Raw genomic sequence first — 25,336 nt, 5'->3', positions numbered from 1 at the left:
ACTTCTACCCCTTTGCAAATGAATTTCAACAACTTTAATCATGCCAGTCTCTTTTAAGATAAGGGTACTTTAAAAACAAGCCAAGGCCTAAGGATACAACTTTGTAGGTTTCAAACCACCCCCAAGAAGACAAAAATATCTCAGGTTCATTAAGGGAATGAAATTGGGTCCCTCTCCCTTTCACCAGGACACAACTACCCCAACCAGCATCCCAGTGTTTGTCCAAAGAGAAGACCCTCAGCACTGGGGAAAAGTTCTGAGTTGGGGACTTAGGGCCATCAGGGCGCGATTGCTTTTCGCCCCGCTCTTTGCCCACACAACAAAGCTTCAAGTAGTCTGATTTGCTGAACCCAGCATCTTGCCTGTCCCCACGCCCAGGGCAGGATTTGGGAAGGATTATTTTTAAACTAGCAATAGCAACATAAAATGCAAGAAACTCATTACATTTGATTTCTTTTCAAGTTACCTTACAAATATGGTCTTTAAAGGCATAATGAAAACACTCAGAGACATAAATTGCTGCTTAAACCTATCCCCTGTAGAAGCTATCTTCTGCTGTGAACAGATGAAAAGGAAAATATTTCTGAGTGCTCTGGGTCCCTTACTCAGCAGTCATATATGAGCTGCAATTGAAAAAAACACTCACCAAGTGTTTAAAAATCTGCTTTAATTATATTTCCATGAATTCCAAGAAGAACATCATTGCAGTTAATATTACAAAAAAAGCAGAGAGGGACATCTGAACATGCAATAAAAAATGGATTCACAGTGAAAATAACGTATGTTGGTTCTAAAATATAGTTACGTGGCTCCGTGAAGGGAAAAGGTTTCTTCTAATTACCTATTTACTTGGATTTTACTATGAGAAAAATGTTTTGTTTTGTTTTTTTCTGCTCGACAGCTTTGGGGATGTTTTCAATCTGTGCTACAATTATTGTTAGCGTCTGACAGAAGTCCCTCGTTCTGAAAGCCATTATTTGCAGTCTATAATTTAATCAGAAAATTCAAAAGTACAACAAATAGCTTGGCAACTGTGTTCTTGTTACATACAAAGCCGTTAGCAAAAATATGTAACAAAATTTATGTAAAACAAACAATTTTGTCTCTATATACAGAAGTTTGTTTTCTCCCTCACACCCTCCCAGCCTACTCTAAAATGAGAGGGTGTGGGGGGAACAGCTACCAATCTCCTTTGAACTCTTATTCTGCCTGGGGTAGAGAAATCTTAAAAGGTAGGGTAACTCTTTCAATCTTCTTTTAGCTGAGTTATAAAAATGAGTTTGGGCTTCTGAGCGAAGAAGGAAAACTAGGAATGATGACAATAGCTTTAAAATAAAGAATGTACCCCTTTGTCCTTTGCAAAGTTTCTTAACGAACTCAGCAATTAGAGGGTAAAACTGACTACATTTGTGACTGTGATCTGAGGACACAGAGCAAAGGGGGTGGTAAAGAAACGCACACACATCATAACCCAAGCCGCTGAGAACTGTCACACCTAGGGCATGCACATATTTCTTACTGACGGCATTTACACTTCGGGGAAGAGAGATCATATGCACATGGGAAATGTCACCCCAATCTATATACAAACACATAAACAGGAAGAACATGTGGAGTCGAAGGGAGACCAAAGCACAAGTTTAAAAATACATTTTAAAATCATTTCAAAGCCAAGACCATATTTACCGAAAACTCTGACAACTCTACGGAATACCTTGTAAACACTGAAAATGCAGCTTTACGTAATTCACAGTCTCAAAAGAAAATAAATTTCTGGTTTGTCATCACTGTTTGGCTCGGTCTGCAGAACAGAATTATCCGGACAAAACTGGTCGACGTAGCCAGGGCGCAAGGCTGCGCACGCCCCTTCGGGGATGCCGCGGCCCTCCGGGCCCCCGGCTTTGGTGCTCCTCAGATAGCCTGCGATGTAGGAGCCGGTGGAGTGCCGGTTGCCCGCAGGCAGGGGCGCTGACGGCTTGTTTCGAAGAACCACTCCCCCCGCGTGGCTGGGGTTTACACCTTTTTGCTTGTTGGCTTCCTGCTTTTCCTTGGCACGACTGGCAATATTGCGCACTCTGCTCTGACTTCTGGATGACAGCTTTCTGACCAGTGCCCTGGGGAACTGGTTGGCATCCTGCTTTGAGTAGAGCACTTGACAGCCCTCGTCCTGGTCAAAAGACACAAGCTTCCGCAGCTGCTCGGTCAGGGCGTCTATAGGCTCTAAGGACTTTGTCTTCACAGTCACACCCTTCTTGTCTCTAATGCCAGTTGTAACAAAGCTCTTACTGATACACTGGTACTTGCTTTCGAAGTTGCAGGCAATGTCCTCTGACGTTAGGTCCCCCAGACTTTTGGATTTGCAAGGACTGGGCAGCTTCAGAGCAGGCAGAGGAGGATGTGTGGGCTGCTTGGGGGCGGGGGCATGCGTGGCTTCATCACTAGACAGGGGCACACAGGTCTGGTTCGTTTTTGCATCTGAATTTGAGCAGGTGTTATGCATAAAACCAGCACCCTGATAGGCTAGACAGGAAATGTTTTGATTTTTGACATCTTGAATATTGTTGAAGATTTCAGACACAGAAGAGTGGACAGTCTCTTTACAGTAGCCATTTCTCAAACCTCTTTGAAAATGTTCCACCACATCCTGACCGTACTTCAGTTTTAAAGGAGAATCAAGGTGACTTGTGTCCTCTCTTCTATATTCATAGGCTGTTATAGACAGGTTTTCTGAGTCCCCATCCATTTCCACGAGACTGCTCTCTCCAGAATTTAAACAGAGAGTGGCATCGGCTATTACATCTTCCAGCGTCGAGTCCGTGCAAGTGGCAGGGCCGTGGTTCTTTAGCATTTCCCAGTCTTTTCCATGGTTGGGACTTTTTGGTAACTGGCAGTGAGAAGTGTTAGAGGACCCAGGCAGGCTGTTTTCCACAGCCCCCGTCTTGGCCTTACCAGAAAGGTTGTCATCTGGTTTGGTTTTAGAGACAGGAGTGCAGGTAGTTTCGCAAACTGTGTGTGTGGAGTGTTTGGAGGTCTCGGGACTTGAGAAAGCAATTGGCTCAGGAGATGAGCACAGGAAGGATGACCTGGGTTTTCCCATTGAAAAGTCAGGCCTGAAAGGGAATTTTCCATCCAAGGGGGGCAAGGGAGAATGACGTGACACGGCACTGGCACCATGGACGTGAGAAATGACTGTGAGGTTTGCCTCATCACTGGCCTCCTCACACTGGCCAATCAGGGCAGAGATGGAACTGCCCGGCTCGCTCTCATTCGTTAAAGTGACATCGTCAATAAGATGGGAAATTTCACTCTCCTGCAGAACGGCAGTGGAATGTGAGTCAGGTATGTCAGAACAGAGCGTAGAGACGTCTGACAACGAAAAGGATGTTGCAGCTCGGCCCTTACGCCAGTGACCTTCCAAGTTCTTAATCTCCAAATTGCTTTGAGAGAAAATGCTTCCTGACAACGTGCTTTTCTCTTCCACAGAGCCCCCCACATTGCCACTTTCCTTGGTTTTCACACCACACAGACCTTGTGTTGGAGTAACGGCAGGATCAAGAGCCAAACGCTGCCGCGGGGAGAGGGATTGGCTGGGGCACTCATGTTCCCGGCAATCACTTGACACGTTTGCTTTGGCTCTCCCACCCTTAGGACCTGGCACTCCCCACGGTTCTCCCGTGATTGCCATGCTGGCAACAGACATGATGGAGTTGCCTTGGCTGATGTCTTTGTGTAGGAGAGCACTAGAGGAAGAGGACAACTTTCTGTTGAAATTTGGAAAATGTTGGTCTTTTACACTTGCCTTCCCTTTTCTTCCATCCTTATCTTCTGCTGAATGAAACAAAGAACATTTTAGGTAACATGTATCGCTTTTTATAGACCCTGCAAACACTCATGTTTGTCTTCAGACAGACAAATGGAGAATGCAGATCTGTTACATCGTGACAGAATATAGTTATGGATTGCAGAGGTTTGTAACAAAGTGTCTGTGTGATGAATAAATGGTAAACTATATTTATAGGAATTTCACTGAAGCTTCCCTTTGAGTATCTATTACATCAGCTAAGGATGTAATATTCATTGTCAAAAAAAAATGTCAATGAGTTACCATACTTTTACAGTGAGGATTACCTTAAGTTGTTTCCTATTCAGATTTGTACTACACAGAAGCATGGCAATAAAAATAGAACAAGACAGTTCTGTTAAACGAAGTACTGTGGTACCTGCAAGCAAGATACTATAAGCTTTCAAAGTTACACATGTATTAGTAAAAATCACAAATCATATTATCTTAAAAAACATCTTGGCAAAACAGCTACTTTAATCAGGTTCTGAAGCAGGTTAGAAGGTACAATAAATGTATTAAAATACCAGTATCTATTTGAGGTGTAAAACTAAAGACTTGGTCACCAATTCTATGCTGGTGCTAATATCTAATTTTTTGTTAATCATATTTTTGTTTTTAATACACAAATTTCATACTGCATTTTCCCCTAAAAGAGGCAGTAAAATATTGGGCACCTTATGGAAAGCTATAAAAACACAAAATTCACAATAATTTGGGCTACTCCATCATGCTTAGGATAATGCTAAGATAATATCAAATGTTCAATTATTCTTGATCTAATTAATAGCTTTTTTTAATGCTTTCAGTCAGGATATATAAAAAAGAAGAATTTATTTAACTTACCAAATACCTTCCTAACTAAAGAAAAATCCATCATAAAAAGTTTGATAAACCCCAAAATTATCAAGGAAAAAATTAAATACCCTATGATGTTACCACTCAGAGATAGCTACTGTAACCTTCTTTAGAGGGACAAAATTATATACAGAATTTTGTATTCTGCATTTTCTCCACTTTTTTTTTCTCCATTATAACTTGAATCATTGCATGGCTATGTTTGTTCTATTGTTACCATAAGTCTCATATAATATACATGAAAATGACAAACTTATATAGCTGTTAAAGGGAGGATACACACATCAACTAAATATTGCTTTCTGGGTTAACCAGTATTGATTTCTATTGAGTACAGATTTATCTTCCCCCAAAATGGGATTTTGAAATAAACTTTAAAGTATGTATTTCATCTCTTCTCTGACACTGCTCCTAGCAAAATTTCAAACCTTTAAACTCTCTTTTTCTCCTCAAATAAGCCATTCAAAAATTCATTTGTTCCCTTAGAATATCTTATAATAAAAATCCACATAAGCAAAATGAAGTTTGTGAGAAAAGAGAAGACTGAAATTAGATTGATTGATAACAGGAGTATTTTCCTAAAGTAAATAGGTATCACATCATACTTGTCTGACAAGATTCTGATTTAATTAAAACTCTTGTTGCAGAGACATCAAATGGACAGTTTTGGTGCTTAAATTACCAAGGGCGGGGGAAGGAGTCACTGACACAATTCAGGAGCTCTTTGGTACCATGCAAAGCAGGCATCATTCTTTATCAAGTTCTTGATATGAATGAAAAAGCATTATGCTCAAATTAAGAAAAAGATGGGTAATGCTTGGTCCCTATGCTTGAGGAGCCTATAACCGGACAGGAACCATGGACATGCTTCCTTCCCTGCCAGTATCCGGGGATCAAGGAAATGAGACCACAGGAAAATATCACCTGAGCTACCTCTTGAAGAAGCAAAGATTTCTCAAGTAAAGAAGATGGCGTGCTGTTAACATCTGGCTTTACTTCATTCTCCATAAACATTTCCAATCATGGAAATGTGTTATACATTGGGGAAAGAAATGCAACTACAGTTAACCTCAGAAGAATCACTATGATTCTATTTAAGCTTAGAACCATCAGTAACATTTGTACCCACTTGGTAAAACAAGATCTCTGCTCCTATTTTGCAGGGTTCACCTCCCTGCATGGCACCTCGCAGACCCACGGGCTCTGTACCATCACACCTGACCGTTCCCCTATCAATTACAAACTTCGATGTTATTTTAAGGCTTTAGGTGACTAGAAAATAGCTCTTCTACCACCCTCTTCCCAAAGTTTAAAATCCTGTCTAAAGGTAACATTAAAAATTACTTATTTTTTAGTATATTTTTACTTTGACTATAAAATGTCAACCAGGTCCTAATGGTAATCAGGGACCAGAATATGGGTTCAAAGGATTTATTCTTAGAGAAACGTAAAGCATCTTACCCAGGGAGCTTTCTTTTCCGTCAGTGTCCTTTGCTGTTTCAGATACAGGTAGTGACAAAGCCCCCAGCAGACTTTTGTCAACAGGCATAGAGACAGGGCGCTCTTGCAGACTCCGTGTGGTCCTCCTCAGGACACCATCCTGATCTCTTGCAGCCTCAGACACAGAATCCTTTATCTCTACCATTTCTTGGAAGCCCATTTTGCTCTTTTTTCTGCCTTTGGCTGGAGCACTGGCGGTGCGTCGCAGAATTCTATCTCCAATTGATCGTTTCCGAACATAATGGGAATTGTTTTCTGAAGAACCGTGCCTGGGATTCTTATTGAACAATCCCTTCAGACCTTGGAGCTGTCTGTTCTGAAGACACAAAAGAATGAAGCACAAGTTAAGCAAATCCCATTGTGGCAACCGCTTGCCTTTGACATGACAGCTCCATGAAAAATGAACACAAAACAAAATTTTACAGCCATTGAAGTATATTCAAACCAAGAAAATGGCAGCTCACAGCATGTCTACACAACACCATGCATGTCTTATTGACCTTACTTTGTGAGGAGGCAGCCTTCCATTTTCACAACCAAGCTACCCAGAAGTTTCCTACCCAGAGATGATGAGGTGATAGGAAAAGTTTCCACACTTAATAGACTGTTATGAACTTCGGCCGCCTTAACGCAAGAGATGCATGTTTCAAAGTGGTAAGCAGGAAATGGAGTGATATGAGAGAGCATGCTGCCATAACCATTTAAAAAGAAATATGTCGGCAAGAACAAAGCACCATGCTGAGAAACTACCTTTGTAGCTCCTAGAAAGTGCAATATAGTATAACTGGGGTTGAGTATTAAAGGACTCCACTGCAAGGGAAAAAAACAAAACACAACAAAACACAATTTGGGCTCATTCAAGAAAAGTGGCACAAGTAAAAACCAAGGAGAAGAATAAAAATGCTTCTATAAACCCTTTCTTCCACTTTCGGTGAGTGTTAGTCACAGGTTCATTTGCTGCTCAGCTCATCACCTCCGCATTGTGGATTATGTATCCCAACCCAAATACACCTTGAAAGTAATATATAATGTGACTTGAGGAAGACATCTATGTAGGAACATGGAAATCCTATGGAACACTTTCTTTTTCACATTTTAATTTATTTCTGGTTCAAGTTTTAAACAAATTCTGAATTTTATTGTTTCCCTCAAGCCTGATAAATGCTAGAGATACTACTACTTTGTTAACCTGGGATTCCTAGAAATTCAAGAATCATTTTCTAACGTTTACATTTGTGTGCAATTGTGCCAGAGGAAGCATTTCAACAAACAGCATGGGCAGAAACCAAGGATTAAACACAGAACATCACAGAATAAAACTTCACTACTCTTAGAAATTAGAATCCTTAGTGCCCCTCCCATACCGGCCGATGTACAGCTAAACATTATACCCTCTAATTCAGCCTGAATTGGTCCACTCCCTAGAATTTGGCTTGCAGTTACAACAGTATTAATATTAACCAACATTTTTGAACATTTACTATATGGTAGGCAGCTTTCTAAGGATAAGGATAGCGTATTGACGAGGTAGGTACTATTTTTACCCTACATTTATAGCTGAGGAAGATAAGGCACAGAGAATATATAGAAGTCTACAGGAGACTTTGTAATAAAGAACACTGGACATTCCAAGGTGCTAGTCAATGCTCTTACAGTCCCTCCAAATCACATCTGGTCCTGGAAATTCATTCTAGTGGCCAAATCCCCAATTACTTGGTGTGCCTACAGGATAGCCTATTGATTTGTAAACCTCAAGTGAGCTGTGTACTGAAGAGAACAGCACGAGGAGAAAAATAGGTTACATTTTTATAGTCTATTTCTTAAAAGAAAGAGTCCTTATAAAGTCCTTAAAATTCCCGTGGGTGGGGAGTTTTAGGTTTTCAGTTAAATACAAAGGCACCAAATGAACACCTCCTGCCTAGAACTGGCTAGAATCACAGTCTGGTTAGTACTCGTAATTCATCAAACATCTGAGACACTACATTTCCTGCTGCAGCCAGCTAGGTCTTCTTAAGTATTTAAATAAAATTTAATGTTTAACTATATATTTATTGTTTTAGTGAAACAAATGATCATCTGAGAGAATAGCAGCTTTCTCATAAGCCCAGAGAGCCCCCCTGGGTGGAAGCAATGAGTACACACCCCAGAACAATGGAAGGAACACATGTGGATCAAGATGGGACCTGATAGGATAGCACACTGGGCTCGCTAGGCTTCTCAATAGTTTTCTGCTAAAGAACAGCTTTGTCAAGATGTATGTTCCTTTTAAGCAATCAGTCAAAAAATAAGTTTATTAAGGACCGCATTATTGTTGCATGTGGCTTTAAGCACTACAATCTTTCTCACCTTTCCATAGATTTCATTGATTGTTATGTGGACAAATATGGATGCTTCTGTCAGTCCTTCCAAATAGACATGCCGGTAGCCTGATAAAAGCAGAGAAAACAGTTTCCTTTTACTTGAACTTACATTTGGCTTTCCCATTGGTGCAACTGAATTAAGTATTTGACTTTACTATAATTCTTTACATTTCATAAAACATGTCAACACTCATATAATACATAGTTTATATATCATATATGCCATATGTTGTGTATATCACATATCATATATTAAGTTTTCCAAAGAAAACTGAATGGTCAGCCTAGAAAGGAAAAGCCAGCCTATACCTACCCGGCACTAAGCTGCTGAAGGTCACGGTTCTTTGTCCAACAAAGTCTCGTCCAATCGGATCATGATCCCACACAAGGAACCGAACCAAAGCTATTTCTGGCATGTGTACTGTAAATGTCAGGGTTTCTTCCCACACAGGGTTAAATCCTCAGAGAAATAGGAAGAGAAAAATCAGAAAAGCAAAGGGCTTGACTAAAAATGAATTGGCAGCATCGCCTGCAAAGCAGACTGAAAATTGCTTGCAATGGTTATTAAACTCGTGAAGATGACCAAGCCACTCCAGGATGCCTTCCTGAAATAAACCCTTGGAATTTGCCCCATTGCCAGAAAATAATTGGTAGGAAAATTGCCTGTAAGTGATTACATCAATTCTAATAATCTTTGATGCCAAACTGCATTGTAGGGAAAGTTCCTTTAGGCAATTTCAGAATGCTTCAGTAAGCTCAAAAAGTACCTTTAGTAGTGGTCTAAGAATAATGCTTTAGGAAAAAGAAAAGAAAAAAGGAGGGAGAAAGAAAGAAAGAAAGAAAGAAAGAAAGAAAGAAAGAAAGAAAGAAAGAAAGAAAGAAAGAAAAGAAAAGAAAAGAAAAAGAGAGAGAAAGAAAAAAAGAAAAAGAGAGAGAAAGAGATACTTTGCCAAATATAATCATGCTTCTCACCCACAAAAGATTCTGCTACTATAATTAATCACCAGCAAACATTTTATAAGGTCCTGTGCAGGTTCCAATGCCACTGTACATATGGCATCTTACTTAATTCTTATGGCAATTCTCTAAGGATGGCAAGACAGGGTTTTGGGTTTTTTCTAATTCAGAAAAAATACATGCTATTTTTCAAAACTACACAACTTTTTTAAATTACACAAGTTATAAATGCTTTTTTTAAGGTAAGAAATGTAAGTATTTATAAGTCATTTTGTAGTTGAGAAAATTGATATTCCGAGAAAAGAATACACCTAAAGTCACACTAGTTACAGAGCTGAATTAGACTACACCCTATTGTTTTCCAGTGGCTTCTCATGAAGCTAGACCTTAATACATGAAAGATGTATTTTCATAGCCATTGAAAATAAATAGAAAGATATATAATTTAACTCATATTCTCAAAGTAAAAATACACTTATTTCTTGATAAAATTTTCTCAGACAAAATAATTATATAAACTGCTAAAAATTCAAATACTCTGTAAATTTGTTTCTCTTTTCTAAAAATGCAAATAAGTTTTATCAAATACAGCAGTCAGGAGGCATCAGCCACCTGACCCTATTAAATGCCTCAGAAAAGGAAGTAATTATGGACTGAAATCACTGAGATGCCCCTCCTGAACAAGAGAAGAGATTATGTTTTTGTTAACTTAGTAATGACCTCTCAATTACTTCTGAGACTAAAACAAAAACAAAAACAAAAACCAGAAAAAAACACACCACCAATGGGCATTGGTAGGAAAATGCAATATAGGAAGTTTGCTTCCTTTAAGCATGTCATTTCCTAAAGTCATAGGCTTATGCTATTCTTGAATCCCCAAATTCCTTTCCTTAAACTAGAAAATACCTAGGGTCTCACTATGAACCTCTAATTTCCTGAATGTTTTGAGCACTGAGGTTTAGAGTTCAAGTATTAATGACTAGAGACTGAAAAAAAATAGGTATGCCACAATGTTTGTCAAATATATGAACAAACCCCATTTAAGAAGATTACCAAGAAAAAGACATGAGGCTTGGGTAAAGAAAGCTTTGTTTTACATCATGACCAGAATACAAGAATGCTGCCAATAGACCAGATGCACATATCAAGAAGTCAACTTGCCAGTGCATGCTGCACTTGCCTTTAGAGTTTTACATGCTCCAGAAAAAGAATGAAACATCATCAAGACATGTAGGCTTCATGAATGAGAGCTTTGAAGCAACTATGTCATGAAAACACAGAGGCATTTTCCTAATTTTTAACCCAGCCCTTTAAAATAACATTTATTCTCTTCATTAGGGAAAACACACACACACACACACACACACACACACACACACACACACACACACACAATTTGCTTCAAAAGCAAAGAATTTAGGAGCCTAGATTACAACATCCACCAGAACATACCATGCACCAAACCCACACTTACTCAGTTTTATGTGTTTAAAAGATTTTAACATAAAATTCAGATGGCAGTTACAAATTTTAGGGATCTGTTTCTTTTCCACAAGATAAATTTTTCTTTTTCAGTACAAATTTTGTTTTTAGAGCTTCTTGATAAAAAGTAAACAGATTATGAGGGCACCTGGGTGGCTCAGTCGGTTAAGCGCCCGACTTCAGCTCAGGTCAATGATCTCGCAGTTTGAGCTCCGCGTCAGGCTCTGTGCTGACAGCTCAGAGCCTCGAGCCTGCTTCTGATTCTGTTTCCCTATCTCTCTGCACCGCAGCCACCCACCCACCCCCCGCCCCCACCCCCACTTGCACTCTCTCTCTCTCTCTCTCTCTCTCTCTCTCTTTCAAAATAAATAAATAAATAAATAACTGACCATTAAAAAAAGAAAAGCAAACAGATTATCATCTTACCATTGTCATCTACTACGCGAGTTTGATCTTTACAGCAGTCTACTGGCAATCCAATAATTTCAACTTCGACAAAAGGATCAATGATCTACGTAAATAAAGAGAGTATTATTACAACTGATACATTTCTACGTGTGTGTTAATTGAGAATATTGGCCACATTTCAACAGCAAACCATTTTATTAGGTGCTTACTAAGAAAGAGAAACTGAACAACAGATTTAGATATACGAAACATAACCAGAAGATTAAATTTTTGTTTGCCAGTATTTACTGATGCTACACAAATTTTATCCAATGAACCCACAAGTCCAGTTCAAGGTATATACCCAACAGAAATGAGACCTTTTGTCCATGCTCAGAGCAGCCATATTCATAATAGTCACACACTGGAAACAACCTACATGTGTATCATGAGTAGGAGGGATGAATTGTGGACTATTCATTTAATGACTATCATACAGCAATGAAAAAAAGTTCTGGTACAGAGACATAACGTTGAGCAATTCAGACATAGAAGAGAATATACTAGGGGTGCCTAGCTGGCTCAGTTGGAAGAGCTTGCAACTCTTGATCTCAGGGTCGTGAGCTTGAGCCCCACAGTGGGTATAGAGATTATTTAAAAAATAAAATCTTAAAAAAAAAAGGAGTACATACTGTAAGAGTCCATTTACATACAAGTTGATCATAGCACAATTAATCTGTTGTGATAGGGGCTGGTGTTTGATTTGGGGGTTGGGAATAGATATTTACTGGAAGAGTGAATAGAAGCCTTCTGGGGGGGTTTCTCAGATGTTCTGTCTGGATCTGGGTTGCATAAACAATAATTAATCAAGCTATCCACATTTGATTTGTGCACTTTACTGTATTTAAATCAACTGAGTACTATAATGTAACTTTAAATTTTTTTTTAATGTTTATTTATTTTTGAGAGAGACAGAGAGACAGTGTGAACAGAGGAGGGCCAGAGAGAGAGGAAGACACAGAATCTGAAGCAGGCTCTGGCTCCGAGCTGTCAGCACAGAGCCTGATGGGACCATGGCCTGAGCTGAAGTCAGACACTTAACTGCTCTTTTAAAGTTACATTAGGTCAAAAAATTAAAAGACTAAGAAGGAATCAATAGAAAAACTGAATGCTTAGTCTTCTTTCCCACATTCCCCACATCCCCTAGCCTCCAGAAGGGATCCTGATTTTATCATGCAAATAAGCTCTTTTATCATGCAAGTTCTGGATAATGAGCAATGAAAGACTGGAACCTAAAGACTCCAGAAAGAGCAGATCTAAAAGTGTAAAGGAGAGACTAATGAAGTCTGAGAAAACATGTTCTAGGAACTGGGGACGTAAGGGGAATATGGTGTTTTGGGGGGAGCTTCAGGAAATAAGAGCTAGAAGAATGCTGGAAAAACATGCTGAGAAAATTGGGTGGATACACATACTTTTTGTCTACTACATAAACTCTGATGTTTATTCATTTTCAATAGGGCATTTTATGCTAGAGGTTTTTCCTTTGAATAGAACCCTGTGCTAAAACTGGACAATTGGGTAGCTCAGATTTTGGGGGGCAACTAATAAGTATGACTTCTGACTTCTGTTCATAAGGACTTCAAGAAAACCACAGACTTGAAGAGCAACTTCCTACTTCAAAACTTGGCTCCTGTGCTGCCTTAGGCAAGTATCTGTGCTTCAGTTTCCTCAAATGCAAACTTGAGACACCAGTGTCTGCTTCCACATACAGTAATCCAGCTGAGATGCTGGAAGAACAGAATTGGATGGTTGGCAGCAAGACTGGAAAGAGGTGTGGGAGGTAGAAGTCCGAGGAGATGGTAATATATCATATGTGGAGAACAAGATGAAAATTTAAGATGACAATCAGTTTTCTGAATGAAAGCAAGACTAATGGTTATTTCATTCTCAGACGGATAAACAACGTGAGAGATCATGGGTTGAGAATTCAGGGAGCCTGGATAGGGGGAAAAACTGTATCTTTATCTTCTCTTTATTTTCATTAGCTTATGACTAAAGCCCAATATAATACTACTAGAATTGTAATTTTGTATCTGGTAGAAATCATGGATGCTTTTGTGTCCTATTACAGTTGTTGCAGAAATTTCCATGTATCATCTACATTTATCACGGCTTCAAAATTCTAATAGTTAATAAACCAACCCCTAGATCCTGCTATTTATTGCATTAATAGATATATGCATATCACAATTTATTTTTAATATTTTGATAAGTGAATTTCAATATAACTGATTTCCAGTATATCCCTACATATTTTATTTTATGCATCAAAATTTTTATTCTGAGAAGGGGTCCAGATGGCTACATTATATACCAAAGGGTTCCATGGCTCAAGAAAAGTTGAAATCTCCTGATAGAGAACCTTATAAGCCAAGTTAAGGAGATTGGGTTTTATTTTAATGACCAAAAAAACCATATTTCCTCATATATATAAAAAATTACTCTAACTCCCCCACACTATATATTAGTTACAAAGGTAAAGAGATAACTAGACAATGAAAAACACCTGGAAGAAACCCCCTATTCAAGTAATGTGATCAATCACTGAATAAAGTGACATCACACAGATCCTGATGTGATGTACTGAGAAGGACACAACGTTGCCCAGGGAGTACTCCTGACAAATACATTTATGTTTATTCCATTCATGAAGAAGCAATCAGGACATTAAATTCAAATTGAAGGACTTTCTAAAAATAACTGACTTGGGCATTTTGTAAAATGTCGATATCATGAAAACAAAACAAGAAAGCCGGAGGACTGCTGTAGAATTTAAAAGGACCAGAGAGGGGCACCTGGGTGTCTCAGTCAGTTAAGCCTCCGACTTCGGCTCAGGTTATGATCTCACAATTTGTGAGTTCGAGCCCCGCATCAGGCTCTGTGCTGACAGCTCAGAGCCTGGAGTCTGCTTCAGATTCTGTGATTCCCTCTCTCTCTGATCCTCCCCCCTTCATGCTCTGCCTCTCTCTGTCTCTCAAAAATAAACAAACATTTAAAAATGTTGTTGTTGTTTAAAAAAAAAAAAAAAGGGGCCAGAGAGAAATGACAATTAAAAGCAATGTGTGATCCTTGATTGGATCCTGAATACATAAAGAAAAAAAAAAAGGACATAAGGACAATTTGGGGATAACTGGAGAAAACTGAATATTGATTTTATATTAGATAATATTATTGCATGAATGTTAAAAGTCATGCCTTTATTATGGCTATACAGGAGAACGTTCTTATTTTTAGGAGATAAATGCTGAAGATGGTATGTATTTAGGGGTGAAAGGTCATAATGCCAACAATTTATTCTCAAATGACTGCAAAGAAATGCAAATGTGTGTATTTGCACTTGTGTGTATATGTATATATACATATACATATATATATATACATATACACACACATAAAATATACTTATGCACACATATATAAATACATTTACACATGAAAGAGAGAGAAAGGAAATGTAACAAATTTTGTAATTTTATAAGTGAATCTAGGTGCTGGAGATGTGGCATTAATTTTACTATTCCAACTTTTCTGAGGTTTAAAATTTTCAAAATAAAAAGTTTGAGAGAAAAAGTAAGAAGTGAGTCCTCATTTTTGCAGACAGTGAAGAAAAGAAAGAAGGAAAGGAGAGGTAAGGATACATATTCTGACACTGCCCAATTACTCCTGCTGCTTAGAGGACAGAATGGCCACAGGGAGACCAGTCAGCTGGGAGGTTACCACAGCAGAACTGACAAGAGACAATGGTGGTGTGGATTAGGCTGGAGGCAATGGAGATGGAACAAATGGTCCCATATGAAGCTCCTACTTCCTGAGAAGTAGGACACGGTGCCATCTGTTGAAGATGAGAAGGAAGTGATGAGAACACAGGTTCGAGGAGAGAGAAGGCTGGAAATGGCCACTGTGGAGAATGGGAACGAAGGTTGACAAGGTGAGGTGGGTGGCCACAGGGTATCACGGGTCAGCTGAGATTTGCAACACAGAGCTTACGGTGGAACCCAACACCAGAACTATGTGGTGTCCCCAGTCAACATTCAAGATCCAGGCAAAGAGCCTGGGGTGATAGACCTTCTCTGAGAAGAAGGACATGAGCATGCCTCCAAAATAGAAGGTACACTGCATTCCAGAAGGAACCATGTGTGCTTTGCCAATAAGTCAGTTGATATCTGATGAGCTGAGGTCAGTGCTCATTTGTGAACACATACACATACACACATAGAGAGTGAGAGAGACAGAGAATTCTGAAGATATTTCAGATACAATATAAACATAATAAAATAATCACGTAATTAACATGTTCATACATGTGGCTTACCTCGCCTCGGTCTCCAAACATGGAGTCTGGAGGTTTGGGGAGTTGCTGTCCGCTGATCACTTTCAGGATGAGCTGCTTTTTGGGGTTGGCAGGAAGTGGATCACCAGAGAAAGGGTTGAAAGTACCTAAGCCAAATAAAGCAGAGGTTAAAATCTGAGGCTGGTAACATGGGAAAACACACACACACACACACACACACACACACACACACACACAGTTTAAGCATGTAGAACAAAGAAACGACAAATGCTGAATTACTACAGTGTTTTTTAGAGAAAAGAAATGATCACATAACTATCAGTGTGGCTTTTGACCGAAGGCAATGCCAGCTGGCATTTCTATAGCTGTGGTTTTTGCTAGAATCCATGCTCCCAAAGGCAAAAGAATGGGCCAATTTGAAACATCTGTGATGCAATTATCAATCATGGCATGAGGGAAGAGAAGCATGTTATTGGAATGCCAATAGTGTAGAGAAGAAGAGCAGTTATGTCAGATGTGAATAATCCCCTAACTTAAACTATCATAGGTATAGACAGTGAATATAACAAACGGAAAGAAGACCTGAAACTGAGTAAATAGAAGAGTAAGAAAACATGCAAAGCATAAAATCCAGAAGGCACATCTGTCAACGCTTTTTTACCTGAATTGTTAAAAAGCCAATTTGGAAATTTTTAAAAGAATTTTAATGAGCAGAGCCAAAAAGAAGTGTTTCTTGATCTAACGCTACATTATCTTTTCTTTTTTGTTAGCGCTAACAAAGACTAAAAGGGCTTGATACAATTGTTTCAGGTGGTATTTTAATTTTGCTAGCAGGTTTCAGACTCGCTTATACTCACGGAGTTTCTGAAAGACAGGGCTCAGACCTTAGAAGGCAGCACAATTTATAAGTGATGCCCAGGGAGTATCACGCTGGGACACTGGATTTCAGATAATGATCCATGGCTATCCATGTCCCTCTTAACATAAAAAACCTCACAAGAGAACATTCTAAACACCATGCTACCCAAACATTAAACAGTTGTTTAATTTGCATGCCAATACCTTAACCTATCTATTTTTTTAAAAATCATGTTGCAGGGGCACCTGGGTGGCTCAGTCGGTTAAGTGGATGCCTTCGGCTCAGGTGATGATCTCATGGTTCACAGATTCGAGCCCCACATCAGGCTTTCTGTTGTCAGTGCAGACCCTGCTTCCGATCCTGTTTCCCTCTCTCTCTCTCTCTGCCCCTCCCCACATGCTCTCTCTCTCTCAAAAGTAAATCAGTATCAAAATTTTTTTATAAGAATCATGTTGGAGAACACTGATGTATCACATTTTGCAGAGAGTTCCTTCAATAAGGTTACCTGCATTCAGAGAGACAACCGTGAAATGAACACACACCTTTGCACATTTGCTGGGGTTTGAGGACATAGCCACAATTGCCATTTGTCTTGAATTTGGCTCGGTTTAACTGCATCATTCGCCCTTCAGACTGGTAGTTCAGTGCCACTGTGCAAGTTCAAAGTTTGAGAGAATTAGGCAAGACAGCAGCATAGAGTCAGGACATACGGAGAAACACTTCTTCCCAAGGCATACGCACCTAGCTGGCAGCCTGCATTCCAGTACGGCAGAGGGTTGAAGTTACTGGAATCAATGCGGTAGGCAGAGGGGTAAATCCTCGTGAGCTGCTTTTGGTTATAAATCATGAACTGCTCCGATTTCTGCTGAACCACCTGATGTGCTCTTGTTTCGCTAAATGATAACACATTCCCTGTGGTTCCTGGCAGTTTTTAATAAAGGAAAAAGAAAAGTGAGAGCCCCTGCCAAGAAAACACCAGTCACCAAGGACTTTTACCTATGTCAGATTATACCCATAATAAAATGCAGAGCAAAAGAGTGAATTCAACCAGAGTAGCAGTAGCTTCTAACCAAGAAAGATCCATAAAACCCCATTCTTTAGCCATTTTGAGGACTCTTTAGCCATTCTGAGGCCAAATCAGAGGTGCACGTCTGGCTGGCATAACTGTATGTTTCTGAGTCCCCTGTTCTCCCAGGAACTCAAAACATGTCACTAATTCATGCCTATCTGGCTAGTATGATGAGGGCTGGCACAAAAATTGCTTTTTAGGGGCATGAGTCCAACAGAGTATCTTTGCCAAAGATATAGACAGTCATGGATAAATAAAACTATGAAACTTATTCCTGACCACAGGGAGACATTCATTGAAGGCATTCATCTACAAAACATTCATGTGAAACACATATTAACGGATAGCATTCAGGGTCCAAGAAAATAAAAGACCAATTCCAAAAAAGAAAAAAAAGGGTTTTAATGTTAACTTAGATAGAATTATGAGTAGGAGTTAATAGTGGAGGAAGATTTGTAAAGAGCATTATAAAAAAATAAAATCTCGGAAACAAGAACCATCATCCACCCTCCATACATACAATGAGAAATACAAAGGGAGGTGAAAGAACCGGAAGCCTATATTAACGTTTCCTGACTATCATCAGGAGGTGTCAATCCAGGGCCAAGATGGCTGCCAATTTGAGGGTCATGATGGAGGTAACCTCCCACCAAGCATTCAATTTCCTACCCTTTCCTCCCAATCCCATGTCTATAATGCCCCTACTACTCCTACCCCTTCACCAAACATCCACACCCTACCTCCAAAATGACCAGCCATATGTGTTCTGAAAGAAGCCAGCCTAAATAAAGAACCAAACTTGCCCAGAGCCTCATTCCCATTTCAGTGTTTACTCTGACAAGCTAAATATGTTGGAACCCAGACTGAGGGACACAGCTCATATAGCCAAGGAGCTGAACTACAGAGTTTTGCTGGGCCAGCTGGGCCAGAACCATACCCACACTGCATGTTCATTGGAGCACACAGTTTCCCAAGGTCCCTGTTGTCCTCAGGATTGTATACCCTTAGATATTAAATGCTGGCCAAATGACTGCCAGTTATACTCTAGAGATGGAACTTGGGATGATCATGTATACAAGATAGAGGCAAAGAAATAAGAGCATTGCAGTTTTTAATTAGATGATTTCCCTCATATAGACTCTTTCCTTATCACATATATTTTATTGACATACTTATTAACAAAGTTTACATATGTCAAGCATACTAAAAATAATCTTCTGCAGATTTTGATGAGCAATGCTTTAAACAAGCTAGGAAGAAATACGCTCTTTTTGACAAGCCACATTCAGATGCAGAAACACTATAATCAGTACCACTGTTTTCTATGTCTCTCCACATAAATATGGACACATTATCATTAAGATGACCTTACTAATTAGGCACATATAAATTAGCATATGAATAGATTTGAGTTGCTTTGCATTGGGATAAGACATGCATTCATTATTTAATGCTCATTTTGTGGCCACACACACACACACACACACACAACAAAAACTCCTAACTTCAAGAGCTAAAGAGTACTCAATATTATTTTCCATTAAGCTAAGAGAATTATGATTACTTAAAGTATTTATTAGAAATTATATTCCTCTAGGGGCACCTGGGTGGCTCAGTCGATTAAGTGTCCAATTCTCGGTTTCATCTCAGGTCATGATCTCATAGTTTGTGAGTTCGAGCCCTGCATCGGGCACTGTGTTGACAATGCGGAGCCTGCTTGGGATTCTCTCTCTGTCCCTCTCTCTTGGCCCCTCCCTTGGTTTCTCTCTTTCTCTCTCTCAAAAATAAATAAATAAAAACTTTTTAAAAATTAAAAAAAGAAATTATATTCCTCTAAACCAAATACACCTGTAACACCATTAAACCACTCACTGAGTTTATTTTCTAGCTATGGGTGGTTATTATAAGGATGCGTTGTTCACTTGCTAAGAAAACCAGTTTCTCATGTTCCCTCATGTGAAATTACTTTTTTTTTAATTGTCACCATTTGAAGAAGGAATCAACACAAAAGGTAAGAAAATCTGTACACAGAAAAAGATACACTTGTGGAATGGGAAAAACAAAAAAGATCTGAGGAAAGAATCCTGGAGGTTTGTAATGGACAGAAGACTCACCAAAATGTCATTTTTCCTTCACTAAGACTTGTTGGGAAAATGAGAGATTTTTAACTTATATTTCATTCCACTAAAATTAAAATTAGATTGAAAAGCCACATGACTGTACTTCATTTCCATAAGCATATTCAGTAACTGAACAAAACAGAAATGAGAAGGGAAGAGGGTACAGAAGAGCAGAAAAGTCCAGGGTAAGAACACCTGTGACTAGGATTTCTCAACTCAACACAAGGCAAATAATAGGTGAAAAACAGTGAAAAGTCCGTCCTTCTGAAATCCCTGCTCTTTCTGCTAAAACTTCAATTTGTGCATGAAATTATTTTCATCAAAATTGGGGTGCCTGGGTGGCTTAGTCAGTTAAGTGTCTGACTCTTGATTTCTACTCAGGTCATGATCTCACAGTTCATGAGTTCAAAGCCCCACATCAGGCTCTGCACTCTGGGATTCTCTCTCTCTCTCTCTCTCTCTCTCTCTCTCTCTGCCCCTTCCCCACTCTATCTGGGGTGCTCTCGCTCTCTCTCTCAAAAATAAACATTTAAAAATAAATAAATAAATAAATACTTTTCATCAAAGTAAAAACTTCCAATGAGAAAATATGGGGCTTTTTGAGGTGCTATTTTAGCCAATTAATTTCTTCTTTCTTCTGGTCATTCACACTAGGAACGTCCATCTGTTACCTGGCCACCAAACTAGGTCAGGTCTCCATAGTTCACGCCTTGGACAAGACCTTGCTGTAATGCATTTGTCTTTGCAGAATAATGAAGTCCTCCTCAGCCCTGAAGGAAATTTCTCTAGCTCCAGCCAATCAGGCAACCACAGTAATCAATATACTCCTCCTGGTGAACTAAGCATTATACTGGCAGTCAGTTTCCTGACACTTACGTTGGATTCTACACAGTTCCAGAAACGTGTGCTGATGATTAACAAACAGTTGACAAAGAAAGGTCAAGAATTTATCCTAGAAGAAAAACTCAGTCCTTACCATCATCCACAATGTCTTGGGCTGCCACGGAGTTTGTATACACCACCAAGTCAGAGAGCTCTCGGCAGAGCTTCATGGTTTTCCTTCGGCGACCCAACCTGTGAAATACACACCCAAGACTAAATGTCATTGTAGAGCTGGAAGACGTTCAGGCTTTTGGTTACTCAACCTTCCCTACCAGCCCCTAATGGAGCCAGGATTAGGACCCAAGTTTGATTCCTGGTTCAGCTCTCTTTCCATCACCACACCCTAACTCATGTGGTTTTATTCAATGCTCATCTGAGAATCACAAATTATGTATTTGTGAGTTCTGTCGTGAAGGGCTTGATTGCCATTGTTACCCAGCTAGTGAGGAACACCAGAGTTCACTGGACATCTCCTCCACTTTGGCAGGAGAACCTGGACTTCTATTTGAGAACATTCACAGCAGAGGTCTCCTGGAAGGTGATCCCATCACTCTTATATCCTTTACTGTAGATATGTGTTCAATTTTCTGTACCGTAAGGGTAGGAACCACACACATTCTCTCTGCCCTCACTAGTTACTCTTTTATGTATGAACATTCCATCAAAGTGAAGCTAAATATAAAATTTAACTGAGCACTAAATGTCATCCATTCCTACATGCTCTTAATTTCATTTAATTTCAGTCTTTCAATAAAGACACAGGGGTGTGTGTGTGCATTTATCTATGATAAAATTTACATTCCTCTGTGACTCTACTGTATACACAAACTGCCAGAAAATCATCTTACTCATCTGAAATTCTATTGGCAATAATAAAAAAAAGTAGCTAATATTTTTGAGTGCTTAGTTCATTGGAATAGGGATTATTGGGCTAAGTAGTTTACTTCCTTTAATCTTTACAATGAGCCTAAGAAATAGATACATATGAGAAGCCTAACTTGCCCCATGTTAATGCTGAAGGAGCAAGAGTTTCAAGTCTGGCTGATCTCAGATGCCTGGCTCTTACATGTGCTCATGACCCATCTTCTCCTTTAGTCACCTAGGAGAGCCCCCTGTACTAGCTCATGTGGCCCCTCTCTCTTCTCTATAGCTACTGCTTGGGAAGAGTGTCAGGCACAGTGTAAGTCCCTTACATGTCTTATTATCTCATACCCAGTTGATCTTCACATGTCCTGCTGCACTGAGCACTTGACCATGTGACTTGATTCTCTAGATACATACAACGAAGCCAAGCTGATGGGGGGTGGAGAGGCTCTAGGAGTCTGAGCAAAAAACGTGGACATTCTTACCTGTACAGCTGGCCAGTTTCCTTGCCAGAATTCTGCTGTGTGTCTTCCTCATCATCAGTACTATAAGACTTAGACCGTGATTTTGTGGTTTTCTGCCAGAAAAATCACAGTAAACTTAACAACAAACTCACTGCATCAGGTACATCTACAACGTATGGAGAATGGACTGGGCATTATAATATATACAAAAAGGACAATTACCTGGAAGAAAACAAATTAACCAAATATTGCACCTTGCCTTACTATCAATAACAAACATGCCTATGGTCATAATCATATTAGAATATTAAGGCAAAACTGAGGGTTTCATGCTTTAAGACTGACTTCTAAGCCACATAAGCTGTAGATTTTAGAAAGACTTTATTAGTCATGCATTGAAGGTCTCCATGAATGGAAGGGTCAGAGTTGTTACATCTATTTAAATGACTGCAAGGGGATAAAATATTCTCTTATTTAGGAAACTTACTACTCCTGCTGACTCAAAAAAGGCAAATTTGATTAAAAAAAAGACAGTAGTAGTTTTTTTTTCACGAATAACTTTTTCCTGCTTTTGATCAGCATGCATTCAAATAACTGCCTAAATCAAACTGCACTTTTGAGATTGTGGTCCATTTTAATTTCTAGCAAAAGGATGAAAATTATTACCCACAGGATTTAGGCTGAAAGGCTGTAGGACTAAAGGCTGTCAGAAAAAAAGCCTTTTTGGAATGATGCAGTTTCATCCCAACACATTAGCGATAACCCCAATATTTATCAATACGTAACAGAAAAACAAAAGATGGGGAGGGAGCCTCTAATTGCAGAAAACCTTGCCACCAAAACTACGCCTTCCACAAACAAAAGTAAGACCTTTAGATGAGTTCCCTGGATATCTGAGGACTGCAGCTTAGGAAGGAAAAGGGAGCCCACCCCCGCGTTACCATGGGGCCATATCACTCTCCAGATTTTCTCTTTCTCAACAAATAAAACCCCAAGCTGGCACAAACACACTCAGGTCTATTGCACTGATAACAAGGCGCTAATTTAATCTGGATTTTTCTCAGGTGTTACTGATGTTTTGAGAACCTCAGGGAGCACAGTGTGGGAACCCTAGCACATGATGATTTCATGTTCCAGCTTGGCCTATCACCAAGCTGGCTAACCTCTCCAGCTTCCTATTGTGTTTTTTAAAAGGACAGAACAGTAACAACAATTTTAAAGGATTATTGTGATGATTGAATGAGATAGATGGAAAGTCACTGTGTCAGCTACATAATGTTAGCTTTCAATATAAATAATAAAATCCTGTTTATTAAGATAAGCTGTATGTAGTCTTATGAACATTCATTCATATGATTTGAGATATAATAAATTTTAATTCTATAGCAGCTAAAATATTCCATGAAAGATTTACTTTGGAAAATAATTTTAATTTAAATGAGTAGTTGTAATCAGAAATGAAATTTTCTCCAATTCTACAGATCGTCAGTAACTTGAGGTATTATAATAATAATAGGTCTGTCTTTTTAAAGTTCATTTTTAAAAAAATTTTTTAAGATTTATTTATTTTTTGAGAGATGGAGACAGAGTGTGAACAGGGGAGGGACAGAGAGAGAGAGGGAGTCATAGAATCCGAAACATGTTCCAGGCTCTGAGCTGTCAGCACAGAGCCTGACACAGGGCTCAAACCCACGAACTGCGAGATCACTACCTGAGCCGAAGTCGGATGCTTAACGGACTGAGACACCCAGGCTCCCCAAAGTTCATTTTTAAATATAAAATGTAAAATGTAGAAATAAGTAATGAATCACCAATGGCCTAGTACTTGGAAAAATGAGGATATGTTTTCTTTCTATATAGATGTGACATCTTATTAAAGTTAACGTACTACATAATCAGTTTTTGACCTTACTCCTTTATTCAATGTTTTGCATGCTGAGCTCTTTAGAGTGATCATCTTTCAATGGTTGTATAATTATTCGTTCTGTGAATGAATCATGGACTGAATAAGTCTTTATGGATGAACATTTTGGTTGTTTTTAATTTTTTATTATAATGACTACCTTGTCCCACCTTTTAATAAATTATCCTATTGATGGAGCAGGAAACTCCAGATACAACACTACTTAAAGTACAGGAAATAGCCTTACAGAAACCTCATGCATAAAGTTTACCATTCAATAATTGATTTCTTGTATAACACATTTTACCTTTTTATTGAAGTATAGTACACATTTAGAAAAATACAATCTTAAGTACACAGCATGATGACTTTCCACAAAGTGCTATCATCCAAATGAGGATTAGCTGTCCAAAAGCCTTCTGACTCTCCCGTTCAGTCATTACCTTCTCCCTAAAGGTAACTACTATCCTGACTTTGACCTCATTGATCTTTTTTGCCTGTTTTTTTTTTAACATTTATTTATTTTTGAGACAGAGAGAGACAGAGCATGAACGGGGGAGGGTCAGAGAGAGGGAGACACAGAATCTGAAACAGGCTCCAGGCTCTGAGCTGTCAGCACAGAGCCGACGCGGGGCTCGAACTCACAGACTGCGAGATCATGACCTGAGCCGAAGTCGGATGCTTAACCGACTGAGCCAACCAGGCGCCCCTTTTTTGCCTGTTTTTAAATTTCATATAAATGGTATCAAACTGTATGTACTACATTGGGTCTGGCTTCTTTTGTTCAATGTCATGTTTATAAAGATTTTATTGCAAAAAGTTGTAATTGTGTCGTTTTCATTGCTGAAAAATATTCCCTTATGTGAATATATCACAATTTTTATACATTCTGTTGTTGACAAACATTTGAACTGTTTCCTGTTTATTCTATTACAAATAATGTCACTATAAATATTAGGTATATGTCATGAGGCTGAAACACAACAATGGAACTGATAAGACATGGTGCACAATACAGCGTTAGTAGATACTGTGAAACAGTGTGAGATAGTTGCACAAATGCACACTCCCATTGGCAGTGTATAAAGTTCAAGTTGCTCAGCATCTCCACTAACCGTTAGTGCTGTCAATCATTTTATGTCTGCTATTGTGATGGATATGTAGGAAATCTCATCACCATTTTAATTTGCATTTCCTAGAGGATTGATAAGGGTGACCACCTTTTCCATATTAGCCATTTGGAAATCTTCTTTTGTGAAAGCCCACTCAAGTCTTTCGCCCACTTAAAAAACAAAACAAAACAAAATAAAACAAAACTCTGGGATATTTTTATTGATTTATAAGAATTCTTTATATATTCAAGATACAAGTCCTTTGTTGGATATATATATTGAAAATACTCTTACCAGTATGCTCTTCGCTTTTTGATACTTTTAGTG

At 39.0% G+C, this 25,336-nt stretch overlaps 1 protein-coding gene across 1 annotated transcript in view; it reads right to left on the bottom strand.

The window, feature by feature from the left end:
* Positions 1–650: 650 nt before the first annotated feature.
* The window catches only part of PLCH1 (phospholipase C eta 1), a 210,221-nt gene continuing 185,535 nt past the window's right edge, over positions 651–25,336 (bottom strand). The window contains exons 16-25 of the mRNA XM_042956323.1: positions 22,016–22,107; positions 20,761–20,858; positions 17,337–17,516; positions 17,138–17,245; positions 15,758–15,882; positions 11,425–11,509; positions 8,873–9,019; positions 8,546–8,625; positions 6,161–6,515; positions 651–3,828 (exon numbers count right to left, since the gene is read on the bottom strand). Coding sequence (XP_042812257.1) covers positions 1,748–3,828; positions 6,161–6,515; positions 8,546–8,625; positions 8,873–9,019; positions 11,425–11,509; positions 15,758–15,882; positions 17,138–17,245; positions 17,337–17,516; positions 20,761–20,858; positions 22,016–22,107 — 3,351 coding nt within the window. The 3' untranslated portion in view covers positions 651–1,747. The remainder of the gene's footprint in view (positions 3,829–6,160; positions 6,516–8,545; positions 8,626–8,872; positions 9,020–11,424; positions 11,510–15,757; positions 15,883–17,137; positions 17,246–17,336; positions 17,517–20,760; positions 20,859–22,015; positions 22,108–25,336) is intronic.

The sequence above is a fragment of the Panthera tigris genome, chromosome C2 (assembly GCF_018350195.1).
Source record: "Panthera tigris isolate Pti1 chromosome C2, P.tigris_Pti1_mat1.1, whole genome shotgun sequence".
In the NCBI taxonomy this organism is placed as follows: domain Eukaryota; kingdom Metazoa; phylum Chordata; class Mammalia; order Carnivora; family Felidae; genus Panthera; species Panthera tigris.
Note: the sequence above shows the minus strand (reverse complement) of the source record. Positions and strands in the feature narration are given on the sequence as shown.